This window comes from Humulus lupulus, chromosome 1 (genome assembly GCF_963169125.1).
Source record: "Humulus lupulus chromosome 1, drHumLupu1.1, whole genome shotgun sequence".
NCBI classification, from domain to species: Eukaryota; Viridiplantae; Streptophyta; class Magnoliopsida; order Rosales; family Cannabaceae; genus Humulus; species Humulus lupulus.
In genome coordinates this window covers 302671427-302694384 of record NC_084793.1, presented here as the reverse complement: position 1 = coordinate 302694384, position 22958 = coordinate 302671427, and the positions used below count along the sequence as shown (strand labels likewise).

General features: G+C 40.4%; 1 protein-coding gene across 1 annotated transcript in view; it reads left to right on the top strand.

Annotated features, from left to right (window-relative positions):
• The first annotated feature begins 1145 nt into the window (after positions 1–1145).
• LOC133780345 (uncharacterized) overlaps positions 1146–22958 on the top strand; it is a 36490-nt gene continuing 14677 nt past the window's right edge. The window contains exon 1 of the mRNA XM_062220144.1: positions 1146–1149. Coding sequence (XP_062076128.1) covers positions 1146–1149 — 4 coding nt within the window. The remainder of the gene's footprint in view (positions 1150–22958) is intronic.

The following is a 22958-nucleotide window of genomic DNA, read 5'->3' as shown; positions in this document are numbered from 1 at the left end:
AAATAAAATCATTCTGCTTAAAAATTATGTTGTTATATTAAATTTTTTCTTCATTAAAATTGAGTTTAAGGTTCTATTTTAACCATTCTACAAAACATAGGGTCCAAAAAATAATTTGTCAAAACACAGGGTCCAACAGGTAATGAGACAAAACACATGGTCCAAAAAAGTATAAACCCTATTTAAATGAGAAAAATTAGCAATGTGTAACTAATGACGATTCTATTCCTTGTTCATAATTTATTATTAAATACATCTCTTCTATATAATAAGTGTGTAGATAAAGGAAATTATTAGTTTTAACCGTTTTTATTTTTTTTCGGTTAATTTTAACATAATATTTTTATATTTAACAGAAAATTGTTATATTTAACGTTAAATTGTAAACATGACTTAAACTTAGATAAAATTAAATAAATAAATAATTAAACAAATTAAAATAATATATTTTTGAGATATTTTACAATAATAATTATTTAAAAATAATAAAACCATATATTTTATAACTTAAATAAAATTTAATTAAACTTAAACTTAATATTATATCAAACATATAATATACATAATCTTTTGTTGTCACTACCATATTCAAAAACTAGAACAAACATAAATTTAAACAAAAATTAATCAACTAATTAATTAAAATATAATATTTTATGATAATTTAAATAATTAAATCATATTTATTTAAAAATAATATAGGCATACGTATATATTTTTTATTTTATAAATTTGTATTATAGTTTATTTTTTATTAAGCGATTGAAGCTCTTTTTCTTCATCAAATTCATCAAAGAATAATGTGAGATATATTAAAAACTAAAAATAGTTGATGCATGTATATTATTGTCTACACTATGAATTTTCTATTCTTATTTTATTTTTAAATATTATTGTATTTTATATATATATATGTCATGTAGCCATGTAAATACATATTTATGTCAACGTTGTGTTTAGATGTCATATATGTAAAGATTATTGATATAAATATTTATATATACTATAGAATTATAATTCATTCTATTATATATATATATTAAAAAAACAGTAAACCAATTTTTATTAAAATTATAAATAATGCTTATAATTTTAAAACTAAGAAAACATGCATTGGGCATTGCTTCTACTTAGTAATATTATAAATGGGTGAGTACTTAATGTAATCAACATAATGTAAAAGTTAAATAGTTTTTTTAAGCATGTTCATAATAGTAAAAAATTTATATATGTGAATAAAATGTAAAAAATAGCTACATTAATTTTTTTATATAAATATTTAGGGGCAGCTGCTTTATGTATATTACAAATTATATGTGTTATGTTTTGTTTGATTAAATGACTCGTACAAATGTTAACAGAGCAAGATAGAAGGTAGCAGATAATATTCTTAATGAATTTTTTCTGTAAACTTGTCTTTAGGCATCTCTAACGAGACTCTATATTTATCTTCAAAATCCATTTCCAATTAAGCTTAAACTTAGTTGTAAGAAAACATTATTTGCCTTCATTGAGGACGTAATTATTCATTTACAGTCAAAATTAAATGTTTAAATTAACCTTGAATACAAATATATCCTCATATAAAATATTATAAGTTTTAATTATTTATTTTTGTATTTTAATTATATTTCATTTATAAAATTTAAATTTATGTTATACTAATAATTAAAATAAAAAAATATATACAACACACAAATTAATAATAAAAATAAAAAACTAACAACATTATCAAATTTAAAATTACAAAATTTAAATTACTATATTAAATAAAAAATAATTTAAAAAAAACAATAATTGTTACTAAAATTTATTGATGATTAAAAAGAATAAAAGTAGAGTATTGATGATCAATATTTATTAATTAAATTATTTATTGATGATTAAAAAGAATAAAGTAGTAGAATATATTTTTTAAAAGTAAAATTTGAAGTAGTGATTAAAAAATGAAATAGTAATTTAAAGTGAAAAAAATAACAAAATGAAGATGCTACTTGGAAATGACCTAAATATAACAATTTTAAATAATAACTCTTAAATGACTTTTGCTCAGCCTCATTGCCATCTGCATTTCTAACTAAGATAGTGGATAGCATCTCATTTCAGTGCAAATATAGAAAATATGAGGCCCTTTTAGTGCAAATACCAAGAAGTGAAAGGTGGGATAAAATATCAAGTTTTGATTGTCGTTTCCTCCTTGTCTTTACCTAATTGTCGTTTAGCAGTTGTGGAGATGTATAAGCAAGAATTTGCCTCGACCACGTTTTGTCTTTTTGTTTTGGTCCACCTTTGTTTGTTTGTTATTTTTGTTTTCTATTATTTTGGATGATGAGTTTACATGATGCACAATCTTTTATACCATATAGTCGTCAAACAACATTAATTTAATATAATATATTTCTACATCTATTAAATGAAAAATATTTATATATATTTATCTCCTTCAAAGTCTAACCTTAATTAATCAAATATAATAATTCATTGTAGAATAGTTATACTTGGCAACTTGCCTTACTTCTTTTCCAATTGTTAGATCTAAATAATTTGGTGCAAAATTTAGATTATAGGCATGAATTATTCCAATGAACTTGTTTATTATACAAAATAAGGGTAAGACCCTTAACCCTTTCCACCCAAAAAAATAAAAGAAAGACGTGGAGATTACTTAAACTAGTCATTGATTCAAAACTCTTGCTTTAGTTTAAAGTTTCTAGCTTGAAGAAGAAGACCATCTTGAAATGACATGTTGCTTTCTGACCTACTTTTTTGGTTGAAGAATCCTAAACAATCTTGGACACTATGAACTCACACAAATAGCTCACTTTAAATACCAAACACTAAATACATGTGTTTCTTAAGATACATTCATCATATTTGCATTATTGCTACCTTCTTCTTCTTCTTCTTTTTTTTTTTTAAGAGAATTTGGTGAAAATGACTTATATTTTTTTTAAGTAATTTTATATTTTGACCATTTTTTATAATTTTTTGCAAAATGATATTTTTCTAAAATTCAATTATTTGTCTAAATTTTTCGACTAGCTGTCTAAAATTTTTGACCGGCTGTTTGAATTTTTCGACCATCTATCTAAATTTTTGACTACCTGTCTAAATTATGAGAGCCTGTTTTGCAAAAAATTATTAAAATTAAGCTAAAGTACAGTGTGTTGACGCGGTTCTTCGCCAACGGGTAATTAAGAGAAGAAGAGAAAATGATTAGTGCTGAAAGTAGAACCGTCACAGATGTGAAATCTTAGAGAATGAACTAGGTGATTCAAGACATGTTTTTAAGTGGTTCAAAGGTTAAAATCCTTCTACTCCACTAGTCAATATTATTGATGTATTCTGGGTATTTGGTTTACAAAGTATATGGATCTTCAGAGATTATTTTTTCCAACCCCTATCAACTCCTAGGGTCCCCATATTTATAGGAGAAGGCACCTGGAAGTTGGTAGGGAGGTCATCCCGTGACCTTACCATTTGTCCCATCAACTCTGTAACATTTATGATTAATTCCTAAACCTGACACATAAGTGTGGTCTAATCAGTATGTAAGGAGATAATGGGCCGCACGGCCCAACCCAGCCGTGGGTGTCTGAATGCGCACGTTCCTGATGCGTGTCCGAGAAGTCAGGGGGATATCGGACACGTGATGTCAGATATATGCACGTTTATCTTGCGTGTGTTGACTTTACAAAGGGTCAGCGATCCATGGCAAGCTCGTACCACGAGTTGCTTCCCTGACCCGACCTTCGGCCTCAAGGATTCCTTCCCCCCAGTCTTGGGCAGCCTTGGCGAGTCTTGAGGATACCTCGAGCTGAGTGGGTACGACCCGGAAAACAAAATCTCTGACATGGGGAAGTTTACGGACTACCTTGATTAGTCTGAGGCTCGACCTGCTTATCAGCCCGTGGGAAATCCAGGGCGTACATCTGCCCCCCAAAGCTCCTGCTCGTGGTATATGACGTCATATATAGAAGACCACAGTAGGGGCTTTTAGACTTCCCTACAACCCTTCACATTCCACTTTTTGTGCAGACGTCTGATACGTGGAACGTCGTGGGTGGTGACGGTACGTTTTACGAGAACCGCATTTAATGGACTAGCCTATTGCCCAGCCGCTGTTTCATATTTCGAGTGGAAGGCCTCGGATCCCTCACTAGGGCCATCCAAGAGCCTTCTTCACGTGATCCTTCCCTTATATAAAAAGGGGGTGGCCATCCTACGCACGGACCACCCCTTCATTCAGATATTTCCCAAATCTCTTTCCTTCTTCCTTCTCTGACTTTCAGAAGAACGAAACCCTCGGCTCTACTGCCACCATTTTCCTTGTTCTCGAAGCTTAGGCGCACGAGTTCCTCCAAAGCTTTGGAAGCTACTGCACCGACAAGGCTCTGTAGCCGCATGCAAGGGTTCTCTGGGTTGCGAGGGTAGGAGGGTGACAGCCCCTTTTGGGCTAGGGCACGCTTGTTGTAGGAAATCGCCTTAGAGTATGGGTTTCAATATGCTCCTCCAGGAGCAATTTCTGGTTAGGATCTTTAGGAATTTTGGGTGCAAAACCGGGTAGCTTAGGGGATACGCTTCAAAAGCGGTTTTGCAACGTTCTGCCTGTTGAAACTTCCCCCCCAAGGCAAATTTTTACTCTGAACCTCCTGACACACGAATTCCGAGTAATCTGGGATCTGCTGGGAGCATATGCGCGTGTTCATTGAACCGTGTGGTTCCACTCGTGTTAATAATGATTGCTTCGTCCTTCTGCTTGGGTCGCCTTTTCTAAAGTGTTTTCTTTTGTTCGATAGGCGACCAGATGGCTCCAAAAAGGAATCTACCTCAGAAGAACGTGGGAAGCTCGATCTCCCAGCAAGAGAAAGGAAAGGCGGTGATGCCCAACTCGCCGATCCCCCACTTTGGGCCGGCCGTGGAGAAACAAGTCGAGGTGGCCCCCGACGCATTCTTTGAGGCGGAGAGGATCGTCTCAAAGGTGACCGACCAGGCGAGGATCAACAAACTTTTCCTCACCCACAAGATCCCACTGGGGAAGGCCTCAGTCATAGCCCGACCTGCTGCGGAGGGCGAGCGGAGCTGTACGCCGCTAGATGAATCGTTCGCGGCCTGGAGCGGCGAGCACTTCAAGGCAGGGGCCTTCCTCCCCCTGGACCAGTACTTCGCTGACTTTCTGAACTACGTGGGGTTGGCCCCTTTTCAGCTCCCCCCCAACTCCTACCGTCTGCTGGCGGGGTTGAGGTACTTGTTCAAGAAGCAGGAGTGGGAGGTCCCTACTCCTGCTGATATTTTATATTTCTTTTGCCTCAAAGCCAGCCTGGATCAGCGGGGGCGAGGTGACGGGTTTTACTATTTAACCCGTTTCCCCAATACGGCGGCGGTCATTGAGCTGCCAAGTCATCCAAATGACTTCAAGGACCAGTTTTTCATGTCAACTGGGTTCCGAAACTGTGAGCACCACTACTTTAATCGTCCTCGTAAGTGAACCCTGACCCTAGCTCGCCTTTTAAGTTTTGTTTAATTTTAGCTCCCTCGTACTTCATTCTGATTCCAGCCCAATCCTACAGCCATCTACGCGAGGATCGAGAAGTCTGCGACCCTCGGGGGTCAATATGAAACACTGGCGGGCTTGCCCCCCAGTGAAAAGGACTACCGCGTGATCGTGACGGACGAGACGATGGTGTTCTGCAAACTGATTTTTCCAAATTAGACTCTGAACCTGAAGAGGCTCCGGGGGGCCGCCCCCAGCTCGTGCAAACAGACCTATCGCCGTGGAGGAGGTCGCGGAAGAGGAGGACGAGGAGGACGAAACAGCTGAATTTCCACTCGTGAGGAATAGAAAGAGGACCCTGGAGGTCGCTCAGGGGATGGATGAGGAGAGGATCCAAACCGAAGCAGCCGCGGGTCCTTCCGGTCAAGGTAACCCTTATTTGTTTAAGAACGTAGATAGGGCCACTGCAAACCCCCGGCTGGTTAGGTTCAATCCTAGGCAGATCGTTCATCGTCACGGGAGGGACCCGGACCTGAATACACTCCTGCTCCATTGTGTTGACCGGCTCGTGCTGGATCACCAAGAGAGCCGGCCTAGGGGTACCATAGTAGTAGATAACACCCTAGCTTTTAGGTCGATCCTTTTTGAGGAGTATGGGACCAACTTACGCACATGACCATCACTTCAGAGGGGTGCCTATTCCCCGGGGCTTAGACAGTATGTAGAAGAGTCAAGTCCCGAGTCAGAACCGGACCTAGAATCCGCGCCAGTTCGGGAGATAATTGTCCTAGGCTCTTCCAGCTCGGGGGGTAGGGCTCCCTTAATATTCGTATACTTTTTTGCTTTTAACCTCTGCATGTTTGCTAACTTGTAATAACCATGTTTTTGTCTTTGGCAGAAGAGATGTCTCAGCCCGGGGGTAATCTGCGGGGTGTAGTCTTCGGCGGGAATCCCCCAGCAGGGCCAAGGTTGAAAAGGCTCCGAGAGTCCAAGAGCGCGGCCGGGGCCTCCACCAAATCCCCGGCTAAGGAGAAGGAAAAGACCCCGCCATCCCAGGTCGAGGGGGCGATCCTTCCTGTTCCCGGAGCAGGCCACATGCCCCCGCCACCCCAGCGATCTCCACCATCCACCCAGGACGTGGTACTGGAGGTCGGGGCTCCCATGCTCCCGGACGTACGCATACCGGTCGACTCCCATGATCTGGGAAAGATCCCCGAAGCATTCCGGGGGACGGTGTATGAGTCGGCGAGCTATGTCGTCGGCCGCTTCTACAAGTTCAAAGAGAAGGATCTCCGGGCTATCGAAGCAACGAGCCCGGTTCGAGTCATAGAGTCTTCGCTGGACATGACTTTAACGGTAATCTGCCCTACTCTTTTAAAGCTGTAACACTTACACAATGCCTTGTTTTTCCACTTAGCCAACTTATCCTTCCTTTCTTGCAGGGCATTGCTGCCGCTCATCGAGGTATCGCCAGGACCAAGGCTCAGCTCGAGGAGAAGGAGGCTGAGCGCCAGGCCGCCCTTCAGGAAGCTCAGGCGGCGAAAGATGCGCTGGCGACTTCGAAGGCCGAGCTAGAGAGGAGCCGCTCAAAGAACCGAGAACTTGAAACCTCCCTTGCCACTTCGTGAGCAGATCTCGAGGCAGCGAAGACCGAGGCCCAGACTGCCCTGGAGGCCGCCTTGGAAACCGAGCGGGCCATCTCGGAGCAGTCAATGCAGGACCTGTTCTATCACTGTTGGGCCCATAACCCGGATGCTGACTTCTCTTTTATGCCACCGGACCTCTGGGCTATTTTGCTGCCGAAACTCCAAGCCCACCTAAACAAAGAGGTACCGCCCTCGGAGACTGGGGAAGCCTCTGGTGCGGCGGAGCAGGGCGAGACCGCGACCTCCAAAGGACCAGCTGATGGGGCTTAGGGCACTCCTCATGCATTTGCAATTATTTTTATTGTCTTTGTAACCTTTTAATGAGGTGTTTTCACCTCGAGACGATTTACTTGGTCACCTTAACTTATATATATATATGTTTTTTTTTTATATAAGCTTAGTTCATGCTAACCATTATTTGTATCCCGAGCTCTTTAAGAAAGAGCCACGACCAATAAACTTAAGTTAACGTCCAAGTTTTATGACCCGGTTAAAACCAGGACCTTATTTTGAAAACTTAGTTCGTGTTAACTTTTATCCATATCCCGAGCTCTTTAAGAAGAACCACGATCAATAAATTTAAGTTAACTTCTAAGTTTTATGACCCGGGTAAAACCAGGAACTTATTTTGAAAACTTAGTTCGTGTTAACTTTTATTCATATCTCGAGCTCTTTAAGAAGAACCACGATCAATGAATTTAAGTTAACTTCTAAGTTTTATGACCCGGTTAAAACCAGGAACTTATTTTGAGAACTTAGTTCGTGTTAACTTTTATTCATATCCCGAGCTCTTTAAGAAGAACCACGATCAATAAATTTAAGTTTAACTTCTAAGTTTTATGACCCGGTTAAAACCAGGAACTTATTTTGAAAACTTAGTTCGTGTTAACTTTTATTCATATCTCGAGCTCTTTAAGAAGAACCACGATCAATAAATTTAGGTTAACTTCTAAGTTTTATGACCCGGTTAAAACCAGGAACTTATTTTGAAAACTTAGTTCGTGTTAACTTTTATTCATATCTCGAGCTCTTTAAGAAGAACCACGATCAATAAATTTAAGTTAACTTCTAAGTTTTATGACCCGGTTAAAACCAGGAACTTATTTTGAAAACTTAGTTCGTGTTAACTTTTATCCATATCCCGAGCTCTTTAAGAAGAACCACGATCAATGAATTTATATTAACTTCTAAGTTTTATAACCCGTTAAAACCAGGATAGGACTTAGTTCGCGTTAACCCTTATCCATGAATAAGAGTCAACATCTAAGTCGTTAAGGAGACCTAGTCGTATCCAGGTACCATATGCCCCCCAAGTAACTGGGAAAGGGTCTTTCGTGGTTACTTTTGAAATCACACTTGCAAATGAAAATAAACATTCGATTCTTATTTATACATAGAAAGTGGCCCTCCAGGCCTTACAAGTGGATCATTGATAGTATTTCTTTAAGTGGATGGCATTCCAAGTCCGCGGGATCGCCCCTCCATCAAGTCGAGCTAACTTATAAGTTCCCTCCTTGATGACTTCGATGACCTGGTATGATCCTTCCCAGTTTGGTCCCAAAACCCCATCTTTGGGATCTTTTCTGGCCAGGAAAACTCTCCTTAGGACCAAATCGCCAACGTTGAAGGCGCGTTTTTTGACCTTGGTGTTGAAGTAGCGAGTGATCTTTTGCTGATAATGGGCGAGTTGGAGTTGCGAATCCTCCCGCTTTTCATCAACCAGGTCTAGGGAATGGCATAGGAGTTCGTGGTTCCGGTCTTGGTCGTAGGATTGGACTCTGTGCGACAGAACTTTAACCTCCACGGGGAGGACTGCTTCACTCCCAAAGGTTAGGGAGAAAGGAGTGTGACCCGTGGGAGTTCGATGCGAGGTCCGGTACGCCCACAGGACCTGGGGGAGCTGGTCTGGCCAGACCCCTTTTTCCTCGTCTATCCTCTTCTTGAGGCTTGCCTTTAGAGTTTTGTTCACAGCCTCGACCTGGCCGTTCGCCTGGGGATAGGCCACGGACGAGAAACTTTTCACAATTCCGTGCCTTTCACAAAATTCGATGAACAGATCGCTGTCAAATTGGGTGCCGTTGTCGGAGACGATCTTCTTAGGAAGGCCAAATCGACAGATGATGCTTTTCACCACAAAGTCGAGTACTTTCTTTGATGTTATTGTCGCCAATGGCTCTGCTTCGGCCCACTTGGTGAACTAGTCAATGGCCACCACGGCGTAACGGACCCCGCCCTTCCCGGTGGGCAGGGCGCCCACTAGATCTATTCCCCAAACGGCAAATGGCCAAGGAGCCGAGATCATTCTTAACTCAACCGGAGGAGCTCGGGCAACCACAGCGAATCGCTGGCACTTGTCGCATCTTTTCATGTACAAGACTGAGTCTTTGGACAGAGTCGGCCAATAATAACCTTGCCTGAGAACCTTTAAGGCTAGGCTTTGCCCCCCAGTGTGGTCTCCGCAGAATCCTTCGTGGACTTCCTGCAGGATGGCCTTCGCTTCACTTGGAAGAACGCACCGGAGGAGAGGTAGGGAGTGCCCACGTCGGTACAACACTCCTTCGACTAGCGTATATCTAGGAGCTTGATAAAGGACTCGCCGTGCGTCGTTCCGCTCTTCGGGTAACCTACCCTCGACGAGATACTCAAGAATGGGAGTCATCCAGGTCGGCCTAATATCAACCATCTCGACCTCTGCCCGATCTCCTTCTATACTTGGTTTTTCCAAGAATTCTATTGGTACCAACCCCAGGGTATCTGCCTCTCCCGAGGTGGCGAGTTTGGTGAGAGCATCTGTGTTGGCGTTCTGCTCCCGAGGTATTTGTTCGATCAAACCTCTCCCAAATGCGGACAACTCGGCTTTTACTTTTGCCAAGTAGGCATCCATCTTGGGTCCCCGCGCCGTATACTCTCCCAGAACCTGGTTCACCACAAGCTGGGAGTCACTGAAGCACTGGACGGAGCTCGCTTTTAGCTCACTAGCTACCCTTAGCCCAGCCAATAAAGCCTCGTACTCTGCCTCGTTGTTAGACGCCTTGAACCCGAACCTTAGCGCCGAGTGGAATCTATGTCCCTCGGGGGATATCAGGATGATTCCGGCCCCGGAGCCGTTCTCGTTAGATGAACCAGCAACGAATATCTTCCAAGACGAATGTAGGGAAGCGAGCTGGGGCAAGCCTTCTGATAGATTCTCCTGGAATCCCGTGCACTCCGTCATGAAGTCGCCCAAGGCCTGGCTTTTTATGGAAGTTCGTGGAGTATAGAAAATCTCGAACTGACTGAGTTCGACCGCCCATTTTAACAAACGTCCCGATGCCTCAGGCTTTTGCAAAACCTGCCTTAAAGGCTGATCGGTCATGACGTGTACAGAGTGGGACTGAAAGTACGGCCTGAGCTTTCGCGAGGCCGTGATTAGGCAGAACGCCAGTTTTTCCATCATGGGGTACCTTGATTCTGCTCTGAGGAGTCTCTTGCTGATGTAGTAGACTGGCTTTTGAACTTGGTCCTCTTCTCGTACTAGCACGACGCTAACTGCATCCTCAGTGACGGCCATGTAGAGGAAAAGAGGTTCTCCTGCCCTGGGCTTGGACAGCACGGGCGGTTCAGCCAGATGCGCCTTCAAGTCGAGGAATGCGCTTTCGCATTCTACTGTCCACTCAAACTTCTTGTTTCCCCGGAGCAGGTTGTAGAAGGGCAAACACTTGTCGGTTGATTTGGAAATGAACCGGTTGAGTGCTGCCACTCTTCCTGTGAGGCCTTGGACGTCTTTCCGCGACCTGGGGGAAGGAAGCTCGAGCAGTGACCTGATTTTGTCGGGGTTTACCTCGATTCCTCGGGCATTGACTATGAACCCCAGGAATTTCCCTGATGCGACACCGAAAGTGCATTTCTGAGGATTGAGCCTCATGCCGTATTCTCGTAGTATTTTAAAACAATCTTCCAGGTCGGAAACATGGTTGTCGGCAGTCTTCGATATGACAAGCATGTCATCAACATACACCTCCATGTTCTTTCCGATCTGGTCCGCGAACATTCTGTTTACTAGCCTCTGATAGGTAGCTCCGGCATTCTTCAGACCAAACAGCATGACCTTATAGCAATAGACATTCGTTGGGGTCATGAAGCTGGTATGCTCCTGGTCCGGGTTCATCGCGATCTGATTGTAGCCGGAGTGCGCGTCCATGAATGATATGAGCTCGTGCCCCACCATGGCATCCACCAGCTGATCGATCCTTGGCAATGGAAAGCAATCCTTAGGGCAGGCTTTATTCAGGTCGGAGAAGTCAATACAGGTCCGCCACTTCCCGTTGGGCTTTGGAACCAGCACGGGATTAGTGACCTAAATTGGGAATTTGGCTTCGCGGATGAAGCCACACTTTTTGAGCCGGGCCACTTCTTCTTCAAGGGCTTCAGCTCGGGTCGTTCCTAAACGCCTCTGCTTTTGGGACTTGGCAGGAACACTTTTATCCAGGTGGAGTGTGTTCATGATGACACTCGGACTAATCCCCACCATGTCCTCGTGCGACCATGCAAACACGTCCAGGTTTTTCCGTAGAAAAGTAGTCAGCTCCGCTTTTCTTTGGTCACAGAGGTTCTTCCCAAGCTTAACCGTCCGGGATGGGTTTTATTTATCAATGTTCACCTCCTCGAGCTCTTCAATAGCTTGGAGCTCGGATCTGTCCTCGCCTACACGGGGGTCAATGTCCTCATTTAGGGCGATCTCTTCCTCTTCAGAAATCTGGGGTTTTTCAATCTCGGGAGCCGCCTTGGGTCCCTGAGATTCCTCTTTGCCCTGAATGGCCATTGCCAGCTGCCCGGGCTTAGACTTTCCCTTCATGGAAATGCTGTAGCATTCCCTGGCAGTGAGCTGATCGCCCTTGATGGTACATACTCCTGTTGAAGTAGGGAACTTCATGGCGAGGTGTCGAACGGAAGTGATGGCCTCGAAAGCTATGAGCGCAGGTCGTCCCAAAATGGCGTTGTAGGCAGCGGAACAGTCAATGACCACGAATTCAAGTAGCCTGGAGACTGTCCGAGACTCTTCTCCTAGGGTGATCACCAGCTCAATCGTCCCTATTGCTGCTAATCCTTCTCCCGAAAAGCCATATAGCATCATCGAGGTTGCCTTTAGCTCGGCGACAGTCAGGCCCATCTTTTCTAAGGTGGATCGGAATAGGAGGTTCACCGAGCTCCCATTGTCCACCAACACTCTCCTTACTTTCCGGTTGGCGAGCTGGACTGCTACGACCAAGGGATCGTTATGAGGGAATTGGACATGGCCTGCGTCTTCCTCCGTGAAAGTTATCGGTTGTTTCTCCAGCCGTTGTTGTTTGGACTGACGTTGCTCCAGGACGAACTCCGCTCCGTTATGAGCCTTTAACTCATTCACATACCTCTTCTGTGCGCCTCTGCTCGTGCCAGCCATATGCGGTCCTCCAGAGATGGTGGATATCTCTCCCTCGATCACGGGAGGAGGGACGTCCTGATCTACCCGAGGCCCGGGCTGATTGGCTGGGACTTCTGGAGTTGGTCGACCCGCTGGGACCCTGTTTCGTGAATATTGCGCTAAGGGGCCTGCTCGGATGAGAGTCTCGATTTCATCTTTTAGATGCCTGCAATCGTCGATATTGTGGCCGATGTCGTTATGGAAACGGCAGAACTTCGACGTATCTCTCTTTCTCTTGTGGTGTTTCAATGGCTCCGGCCTCTTCCAGGGGACCCGAGCAGCGTTGGCCAGGAAAATATTTTCCCTGGACTGGGTGAGCTCGGTATATGCTGTGAACACGGGCTTGAATTTATCCACAGACTTATTCTTCTTTTGGCCGTGATGGCTGTTTTCACCATTCCCCTTTCTTTTGCCACCACCGGGCTGGTTGTTCTGCGCGTCGCCAGGGATTGCCACCGCGATCTCCGTCCCTGCTCCAGCGGGCTTCTCGGGAACCTGGCTGGTCCCCGCGGCTGAAGCTTCAGCTTCCTCTAAGTTTATCCATTCTTGGGCTCGGTTAAGGAATTCGTTAACCGAGCCGACTCCCTTCCTCTGAATATCTTTCCACAGGTCTCCTCCGACTAGGATTCCAGTTCTCATGGCCATGAGCTTAGAGCTATCGTCAGCGTCCCGGGCTCGAGCAGCGACATTCGCGAATCTGCTCAAGTAGGCTTTTAGCGTTTCACTGGGCTGCTGCCTCACGTTAGCTAGGGAGTCTGCCTGGATTCGGGCGGCCTGGGAGGCGCGGAATGCCCTTTTGAAGTCGGCTGAAAAAGTCTTCTAGGAACTGATTGACTGTCTTTTACTTTGCTTGAACCACTGCCTGGCAGGTCCGATCAGTGTGGAAGGAAAGATCAAGCAACGCAGCTCCGGGCCAATGTTATGAGCCATCATTAGGGTGTTGAACATCCCCAAATGATCCGACGGGTCCCCGTCCTCGTTGAATTTTGACAAATGGGGCATACGGAAACCAGATGGGTAGGCCGTCGCTGCTATATTGGGGGCGAAGAGTTCCATTTCATCGCCCGAATCATACTCGTCTTTCTCTTTTTCTGTTAGGAGCTTTCTCATCAGCTCCTCCATCTGAGTTAGGCGCTCGAGGGCTTTGTCCTGAGATCCTGGGTTATTCCGGGGCTGTTTTACAGCCCCGGACCCATTGTACATATTAGGTGGGTTGTTGCCCCTCCTATCTTGAGATAGGTTATTTGGGACATTCCCTCCGTTACGTACTTCGGATCGGACTCCCGCCGAGCGGGCCTGCCTATCATCTCTAATTCGATCGTCTCTATGAGAGTTGAGGTGATCTCGGAGGTCGCCTCCCTGTGTAGTCTGGTGACTTTGTGCCAAACTCAGTCGCTGACGCAGGTCTCCTCCCGAGAGATCACCCCAGCGACTATCAGTCCAGTGGCTCCTGCTGGATAGGCTTGGAGTGCGTCTTTGGCGGTTACGATCTGATCCTTCCCCTGGCACCCTACTGCGCCAGGAAGGCCCAGCCGACGGCGGGTCTCTCCTACTACTCCCGTAGGCTGGGATGTCTCGAATGGGCTGAGGAGATGGGTATCTGATTGGAGAAGGAGGATGCCTGACTGGGGAGGCGATCCTAGTTCCGTTCGGACGGATCAAATTTGGCGGGGGCCTTTCGGCCCTGCCAGCTTGCTGGTCCTGCGCAGGGCGAGATGGACGAGGCGCAGGACGGTCTTTTGGGACGGGCTGGCGCTGCTGGCCCGCCCCGGATCTCCTTCGGGAGTTTCCTCGAGCTCGCCCGGGCGCCCTCGAGGAAGGTTGAGAGCTAGGGGTTGACGTCCTGACCGAACGGCTGTATTGCTGTTGTCTGACCCCAGGCATTTCCCTGAAGTTTGTCTCTTGATGGTGTGATGAAGGGGCGGAGTTGGCTGCATGAGGCCTATCTGAACGGCTATGTCTGGACCGATTACTCCGGCGAAACTTAGGAGCCTCACCTTGCCTCTCTCCAACGTTAACGTTGGTTGTGAGAGGGGGTAGTCGGGCCAGAATATCCTGGATTTGCCGACCGACTGTTGCTAACTGGATCCTTAGTTGAGCATTCTCCATCTCCACCGCAGTATAATAACACGGGTTCGGATTAGGTGGCCGGGGTGCTGAACTACCAGTGTCGTCCTGGCCCGCCGGCTGCTTTCCTGGCCTCTGTTGGACTTCAGGAATTTGCTCATCAGGGATGGCAACATGGTGGGCCTCCTGCCCATCATGCTGTTCTGTTTCGTTGCCATGCCTGGATCGAGTGGTCACCATAGTTGGATGTTTGTGGCACCACTAATCGAACTTGCTCTCAATGAAAGCACCAAACTGTTGACGCGGTTCTTCACCAACAGGTAATTAAGAGAAGAAGAGAAAGGGATTAGTGCTGAAAGTAGAACCGTCACAGATGTGAAATCTTAGAGAATGAACTAGGTGATTCAAGACATGTTTTTAAGTGGTTCAAAGGTTAAAATCCTTCTACTCCACTAGTCAATATTATTGATGTATTCTGGGTATTTGGTTTACAAAGTATATGGATCTTCAGAGATTATTTTTTCCAACCCCTATCAACTCCCAGGGTCCCCATATTTATAGGAGAAGGCACCTGGAAGTTGGTAGGGAGGTCATCCCGTGACCTTACCATTTGTCCCATCAACTCTGTAACATTTATGATTAATTCCTAAACCTGACACATAAGTGTGGTCTAATCAGTATGTAAGGAGATAATGGGCCGCACGGCCCAACCCAGCCGTGGGTGTCTGAATGCGCACGTTCCTGATGCGTCCGAGAAGTCAGAGGGATATCGGACACGTGATGTCAGATATATGCACGTTTATCTTGCGTGTGTTGACTTTACAAAGGGTCAGTGATCCATGGCAAGCTCGTACCACGAGCTGCTTCCCTGACCCGACCTTCGGCCTCAAGGATTCCTTCCCCCCAGTCTTGGGCAGCCTTGGCGAGTCTTGAGGATACCTCGAGCTGAGTGGGTACGACCCGGAAAACAAAATCTCTGACCTGGGGAAGTTTACGGACTACCTTGATTAGTCTGAGGCTCGACCTGCTAATCAGCCCGTGGGAAATCCAGGGCGTACATCTAAAGGGGCTGTCACCCTCCTAGCCCAAAAGGGGCTGTCACCCTCCTACCCTCGCAACCCAGAGAACCCTTGCATGCGGCTACAGTAAAATAAATTTCACCTAAGCTACAGTGGCATGTTTTCAAAATGAACAGGGTCAGAAAACTTATAGTATATGGCTGGATGGAAAACGTGAGTGTTGCGTTGGTAGGAGCCTCGTCGATGCAGTAGCTTCCAAAGCTTTGGAGAAACTCGTGCACCTAAGCTTCTTGAACAAGGAAAATGATGGCAGTAGAGTCGAGGGTTTCGTTCTTCTGAAAGTCAGAGAAGGAAGAAGGAAAGAGATTTGGGGAAATTTCTGAATGAAGGGGTGGTCCGTGCGTAGGATGGCCACCCCCTTTTTATATAAGGGAAGGATCACGTGAAGAAGGCTCTTGGATGGCCCTAGTGAGGGATCCGAGGCCTTCCACTCGAAATATGAAACGGCGGCTGGGCAATAGGCTAGGCCATTAAATGCGGTTCTCGTAAAACGTACCGTCACCACCCACGACGTTCCACGTATCAGACGCTTGCACAAAAAGTGGAATGTGAAGGGTTGTAGGGAAGTCTAAAAGCCCCTACTATGGTCTTCTATATATGACATCATATACCACGAGCAGGAGCTTTGGGGGGCAGATGTACGCCCTGGATTTCCCACGGGCTGATTAGCAGGTCGAGCCTCAGACTAATCAAGGTAGTCCGTAAACTTCCCCAGGTCAGAGATTTTGTTTTCCGGGTCGTACCCACTCAGCTCGAGGTATCCTCAAGACTCGCCAAGGCTGCCCAAGACTGGGGGGAAGGAATCCTTGAGGCCGAAGGTCGGGTCAGGGAAGCAGCTCGTGGTACGAGCTTGCCATGGATCGCTGACCCTTTGTAAAGTCAACACACGCAAGATAAATGTGCATATATCTGACATCACGTGTCCGATATCCCCCTGACTTCTCGGACACGCATCAGGAACGTGCGCATTCAGACACCCACGGCTGGGTTGGGCCGTGCGGCCCGTTATCTCCTTACATACTGATTAGACCACACTTATGTGTCAGGTTTAGGAATTAATCATAAATGTTACAGAGTTGATGGGACAAATGGTAAGGTCACGGGATGACCTCCCTACCAACTTCCAGGTGCCTTCTCCTATAAATATGGGGACCCTGGGAGTTGATAGGGGTTGGAAAAAATAATCTCTGAAGATCCATATACTTTGTAAACCAAATACCCAGAATACATCAATAATATTGACTAGTGGAGTAGAAGGATTTTAACATTTGAACCACTTAAAAACATGTCTTGAATCACCTAGTTCATTCTCTAAGATTTCACATCTGTGACGGTTCTACTTTCAGCACTAATCCCTTTCTCTTCTTTTCTTAATTACCTGTTGGCGAAGAACCGCGTCAACACAGTGCAAAAATAATTTTAAAAATAAGTTATTTTTTCCAAATAACTTTATATATATATACTAGATACAAATAACGTGTAATATGCACGTTTGTTTAGTTTTATTTATAGAATTTATTAATTATTTTTATTAAATTTATATTAGTGTTAAATAAATTTCAAATAAATATCTTATTTTAATTAAATAATTTATTTATTTTTGTTTAAGTTTATGTTTGTTCTAATTTTTTAATTTGAGAGTGACAACAAGAGATTATATATTATATGTTTAATTTAATATTAAATATTATACGTGGATTTTAAATTTAAGTTTCTTGCTAGTTTTTTTTTTTTTAAATTGTTGCTAATTGAAAGTATATTACATTATAGGTTTAATATGATATTATTCTAATAAGTAAGTTTAATTAAATTTTATTTAAGTTATAAAATGTGTGATTTTATTATTTTTAAATAATGTAAAATATTTAAAAAAATATCATATTTTAATTTGTTTAATTATTTATTATTTTTAAATAATTATCATTGTAAAATATCAAAAAAATATCATATTTTAATTTTTTAATTATTTATTTTAAGTTTAAGTGTTTACAAACTACCGTTAAATATAAAAATATTCTGTTAAATATAAGAATATTCCGTTAAAGTTAACATTCAAAAAAATAAAAAATTATTAAAAACAAAAAATTTCTTTTATCTACCCACTTATTATATAGAGGAGATATAATTGAACTACATTCATTATTTGCCATTTTTTCATTTAATTGGTTTGGAAAATGAACTCTCTCAAGCTAAAGTGAATTTTTTTCACTCAAGTTAACAAATGACTTTTGGGGTACTATTATGCATTAATGTTTTGTTTTTACAATAATACCGTTAAGCTTCATTTCAATTTTTCTCCATGTATAACATTAATAAAGGTCATCTTTGACTAAAGATAATAATAATAAAAAAATCACGACAGCAATAAATATATTTTTAGTCTTATGTTGATACACATGGTCATACACATAAGTCATTTTTTTATAACTCACACATATATATATATATATATATATATCATTGTGCAATAAGGGATATGCAATTTCCAAACCAATCAAATTTAATTCAATTAAATTTGTAATAAATTGAATTTGAATAATTTGATTTGAATTGTACTGGATCGAATGACGAATGACACTGTCAAAATCAAATTAAAAACTTATCCAATCCAATTATATATAATATATATTAAAAATATTTATATTTATTTTAATACATTATTATTGGCTAACTATTAGTCTTCTCTTATATATTTCTACACCTAATTAGAGGAGAAAACATTAAAAATACGTATTTATTCTCCTCATATTGGATTAAACTTGTAAGGTGGATAATTTTATGTAGTTTGAATATAAATGAATAGCGTTGTTTAGTTTTTAAGTTATTTTTTGTATGTTCTTAAGTTAATATTAAAAATCAAATTCCAACTCGATTTAGAAAAAAAATTAAGTTTCAACTCGAAATCCAATTAAAAAACTAAATCAATCCAATTAACGATTTGATTAAATTTTGATACTTAATTAGATTGGATGATAATTTTCAAAATCCAACATTTAATTGGATTGAATTTGTACAAAAATATTAGATCGAATCGGATGTCTACCCCTAACTGCAAGCATGTTACTCACTAGTAGCTGTCAATGACAACACTAGAGTGATCATATAAAGAGGAAAAGTAATTTTATGTATTGTTATTACGAGCAATTGTCTCTTAAATAATGCTGTATTTCAACCCAACTATGTTAAAAAGATCTATGTCAATGTCTGGACTCTGGACACATTACATTTTTAATTAGAATAATCAAACTTAATCACCTCAGTAATAAAAGACTCCATCAACAATCATCATATGTAAAAAGTTGCAAGTAAAAGTATAATAATGATTGTTTGTAATCAAATATAAATATTTTCCAAGCAATCAATTTTCAGTCACTAAATTGCAATTTTGTTTGAATATTTAGTCTTAACCTTGTTTTGTTTCTAGGAATAAAATATTTTACTAGTCAACTCTTCATTTATTAAATTGCTTCTTTGGTCTATTCTCTTGGTTTTTGGGGAGCAAAAATTATAATTTTGTGCCTTTGAAGGAAACAAGTGATTACGAAATTTGAGGGTCAGAAATAAGTTGGTGAAAACTTTCAACCTATAGATGTGACCATCTTCATAGCTTTCTTCCTCGTTCAATTTCTAATGAAAGAAATGTGAACTCTTTTCAGGTAAGAAAAATGATTAATTAAAAATTGGGTCATTCAAGACTACACATTTATAACAATTGTGTCATTGTTTTGATCAGTGACTTGTCTAAGGCACCTTACATAACATAACACCCACATTTTCAGCACTGAAAAATCAGCTTTTTTTTTGGGAAAATAATTTTTTAATCAATAGTTAAATGGACCATGGTTCTATAGATCAGGCAATACTCAAATGAACAACAACATGTCGATGACCCAAAATCAGCCAAATTAGTAGTATTGATAGAGAGGCCTAATGTCTAATAATCAAAACGATTAGAATAGTATGGGTGTTTATCCAAACCTTGTGTGACTATTAATATGGAATTGACTATTAAATAGTTGTGTAAACTTAAAAAATAAAAGTGAGAGAGCTCTAACTTGAAGGAAGTTTGGACCAAAGCTATTATGCTAGCTAGCATTTCAATATTTTCCAAAGCTACAAGTCTCTATTTTCAACCCTCTTTATTTGACTGTCCTCTATTTATTATTCATAAATTTCCCATTTTTAGATTTCATTGTTGCTCAGATCAGATCATCATAAATGGACTATTCAGGAAAAAAAAGAGGAACTTCTCATAATTATTATTATTATTAGTCCACTGAGATATACTCCATGGATATTGGACGATGATACCTAATTTTGTTCTTTTTCTTCATATGGTTATTTTTCGATTACTCCTCATAATGGCTATTTAATTTTTTCTTTTAAAGGGAGCTTGAATGTTATTTTCTTAATTTTTAGGGAATTTTATATTTAAAAATCACAAAGTAACAAGAGAAATTATAAGAAATAAAAAATTGAAGTTGGTGTCGTTGGTTTTAAACTTGAAATTGTCAGTTTTAGGTTTATGTACTTTTTTTTTAATATGTACATATTTATTTTCATTAATGGTCTTAATTATAGTTATTGTACTATTCCAACTTTGTCATTGTAGGCAATTTGTTCTTATGCCATTTTCTTGATTTTTAGGGGATTTTATTTTGAAAAAGAAAAAGAAAAAGATCACAAAGTAACAATAAAATGTATAAGAAATAAAAAATTGAAGTTTGTGTCCTTGGTTCTAAACTTGAAATCTTTGTGTCTTTTTTCCTATAAAAAAATATTTTCAATAATGGCTTTGGACAAATAGCAAACTATAGCCCTTATGGAGTTTTGCCCCCTAAATTATTTTTTGTGTCAAAAATGTCTATTGAATTATGAAAATCATTGCAAATATGCAAATTTTGTTACATTTCGTTCATTTTTTAAACAGTTTATTATGTAGCCACATATCACATGCATAGTTATCATATGATAGTTTATTTAACTAATTGAAGTTAGTCGAAATCAAGTTTATTGATGTTAAACATTCAAAACTTAGATATAAAAATACATATACATATTTTCAAAATTTATCATTTTATCACTATGTATGTATGTATTTGCCTATTAAAGTTGTCGAATCCTGCTATATTAGTGCTATAAGAGCAAATAGTTTTAAAGAAATGAAGAAATGTAATATAAGTGGCACATTTACTTTAATTGCTATAGTCTAGAAGAGATTTTTGCCACGAAAAAAAGTGTAAGAAGCAAAACTCTATAAAGGCTATAGTTCAAAATTTCCTATTCACCCTTGTAGTTATTGTACCAACTTTGACATTGTCGGCAATTTGTTAAAACAAATGTAATTTTAAAAGGCATGGAGGTTAAGTCATAAATAAATATATACAATTTCTTTAAAAAATATACATATATACACAATTTGTATACACACAATACACATTTTGTATACCATAGCTCCTTTAATCTCAAAACTCCTCAAAATTCACCCTCCTATTTTCCACATCATAATCTAGCCATTTCAAGCTCGGAGTAAAATTCTATCAGGGTATATCATTAATAGTAATAATAAACATTTTAATAATTTATCTTGCATTTTTCAAAAATTGACTTCTCAAGCCCAACGGGCCATTTTGCTCCAACCCTATTTTCTCCAAAATTCTCAAATTGGATTACTTAAGGAGCAAACCATCCTCCTTGACCATCGATGTGTCGTTGGTTGTTGTTGGGCCTTGGTGGGCTTCAAATCCAGTTAGCCTAATGGGCCATAAAATCTCACTACATATAGTGGGCCGAAGTCTATAAGTAGCTTTGAAACAATGGGCACTTAGCTTCATATGACTCTGTACAACGCACCAAATTTTTTGTCGTTTCGGCTGAACCTTACCTACTCTTCTACTCTGTTTTAGGGCTGAATATTAGGCGGGTTGGTCGGGTTACAAGACATTTTGTCATAATCGGGTTAGCAAAAGTGATTCGTAACTTGCCCAATTAAGAATTTTTTTTTTCAACCCGTCCAATAATTTGGGCGGGTTAGTCGGGTTAACCTGCCCAAACCGAAATTGTATTTTTTTTTTGTGGGTTGTTCGGGTCAACCCGCCCAAACAAAAGTGTTATATATATATTTGATAACTCTACAAATTAGAGTTATTTTACCATATTTTATATGCTAATTGTTGCTTAGTTCTTGAGTTTTTAATTAACTTATTAAGTTTTTAAGTAATTTTAAATTTATTAGTCTTATTTTGATTTTATATAATTTTGTGTGTTTTTATAGTTATTTTGTTGTAAAATATTGTAGTTTAATTATTTAAAATTAGTATTGTTAGTTTGAATGCTAAAAATATGATTTTATTGAAATTAAATGTTATGTAAATTAAATTTTAATTAATGTTTTCATGGGAGTTATATGATATATTTTATTAATGAAAATATTTAATTTTAATTTAGTTTATAATTTATTGTGTAGGAAAATTATTGCTCTTGAAAAGCAAGAAAATCAAAGGAAATATGGTAATTTTGAAAGAAAGTAACAAGAAAAATGGTGTTTCTCCAAAAGCCCAACCACGTGAGGCCCACTCTAGGCCCAACCCGTGGCCCCCCCTCCAACACCCAGCCACCACATTGCTGCCATTTCCCTTATTGAGCCCAACAAAAATGCATTTTGTCCCTTTGTCCCCTATGACAAAAATGCCAACTTTTTACCCTTTTTCCTACACATTTTCACCACAACATCATCATTACACCCTATAATTTACCTCTACATACCATATTTATTTTATTTAATTAATCTAATCAATTTAATTAATTTAAATTGATTATTTTAATAAACTCACTTTGGCTATAAATATGGACTTTCAAGACCATTTTTGGGGTGCTTAATGTTTTTGGTTACCATCTTTTTCTCTCATTTTCTCTCTACCATTCTCTCTTCCATTTGGGTTTTTCAAGAGCATTTTGCAAGTATGTATGTCTTTTATTTTGTAATTTCTACTCTAGTTATGTGCTTCTAATCTTTTTCATAAGATTATTAAGATCATGATGAAGCAACTTGTAACTAAGTAATATTTATGTTGTATGTTAATTTCCCTTGTAATGCAACAAAGTCTATGGATTTTTCTTCTTCATATATTTCTTTCATCTTAAATATCTTGTATTTTAGATTGTTAGAACATATTTACACTTTGTACTTCATTAGTGCATAAACATAATATTCTTTGTGTAAGATGTGT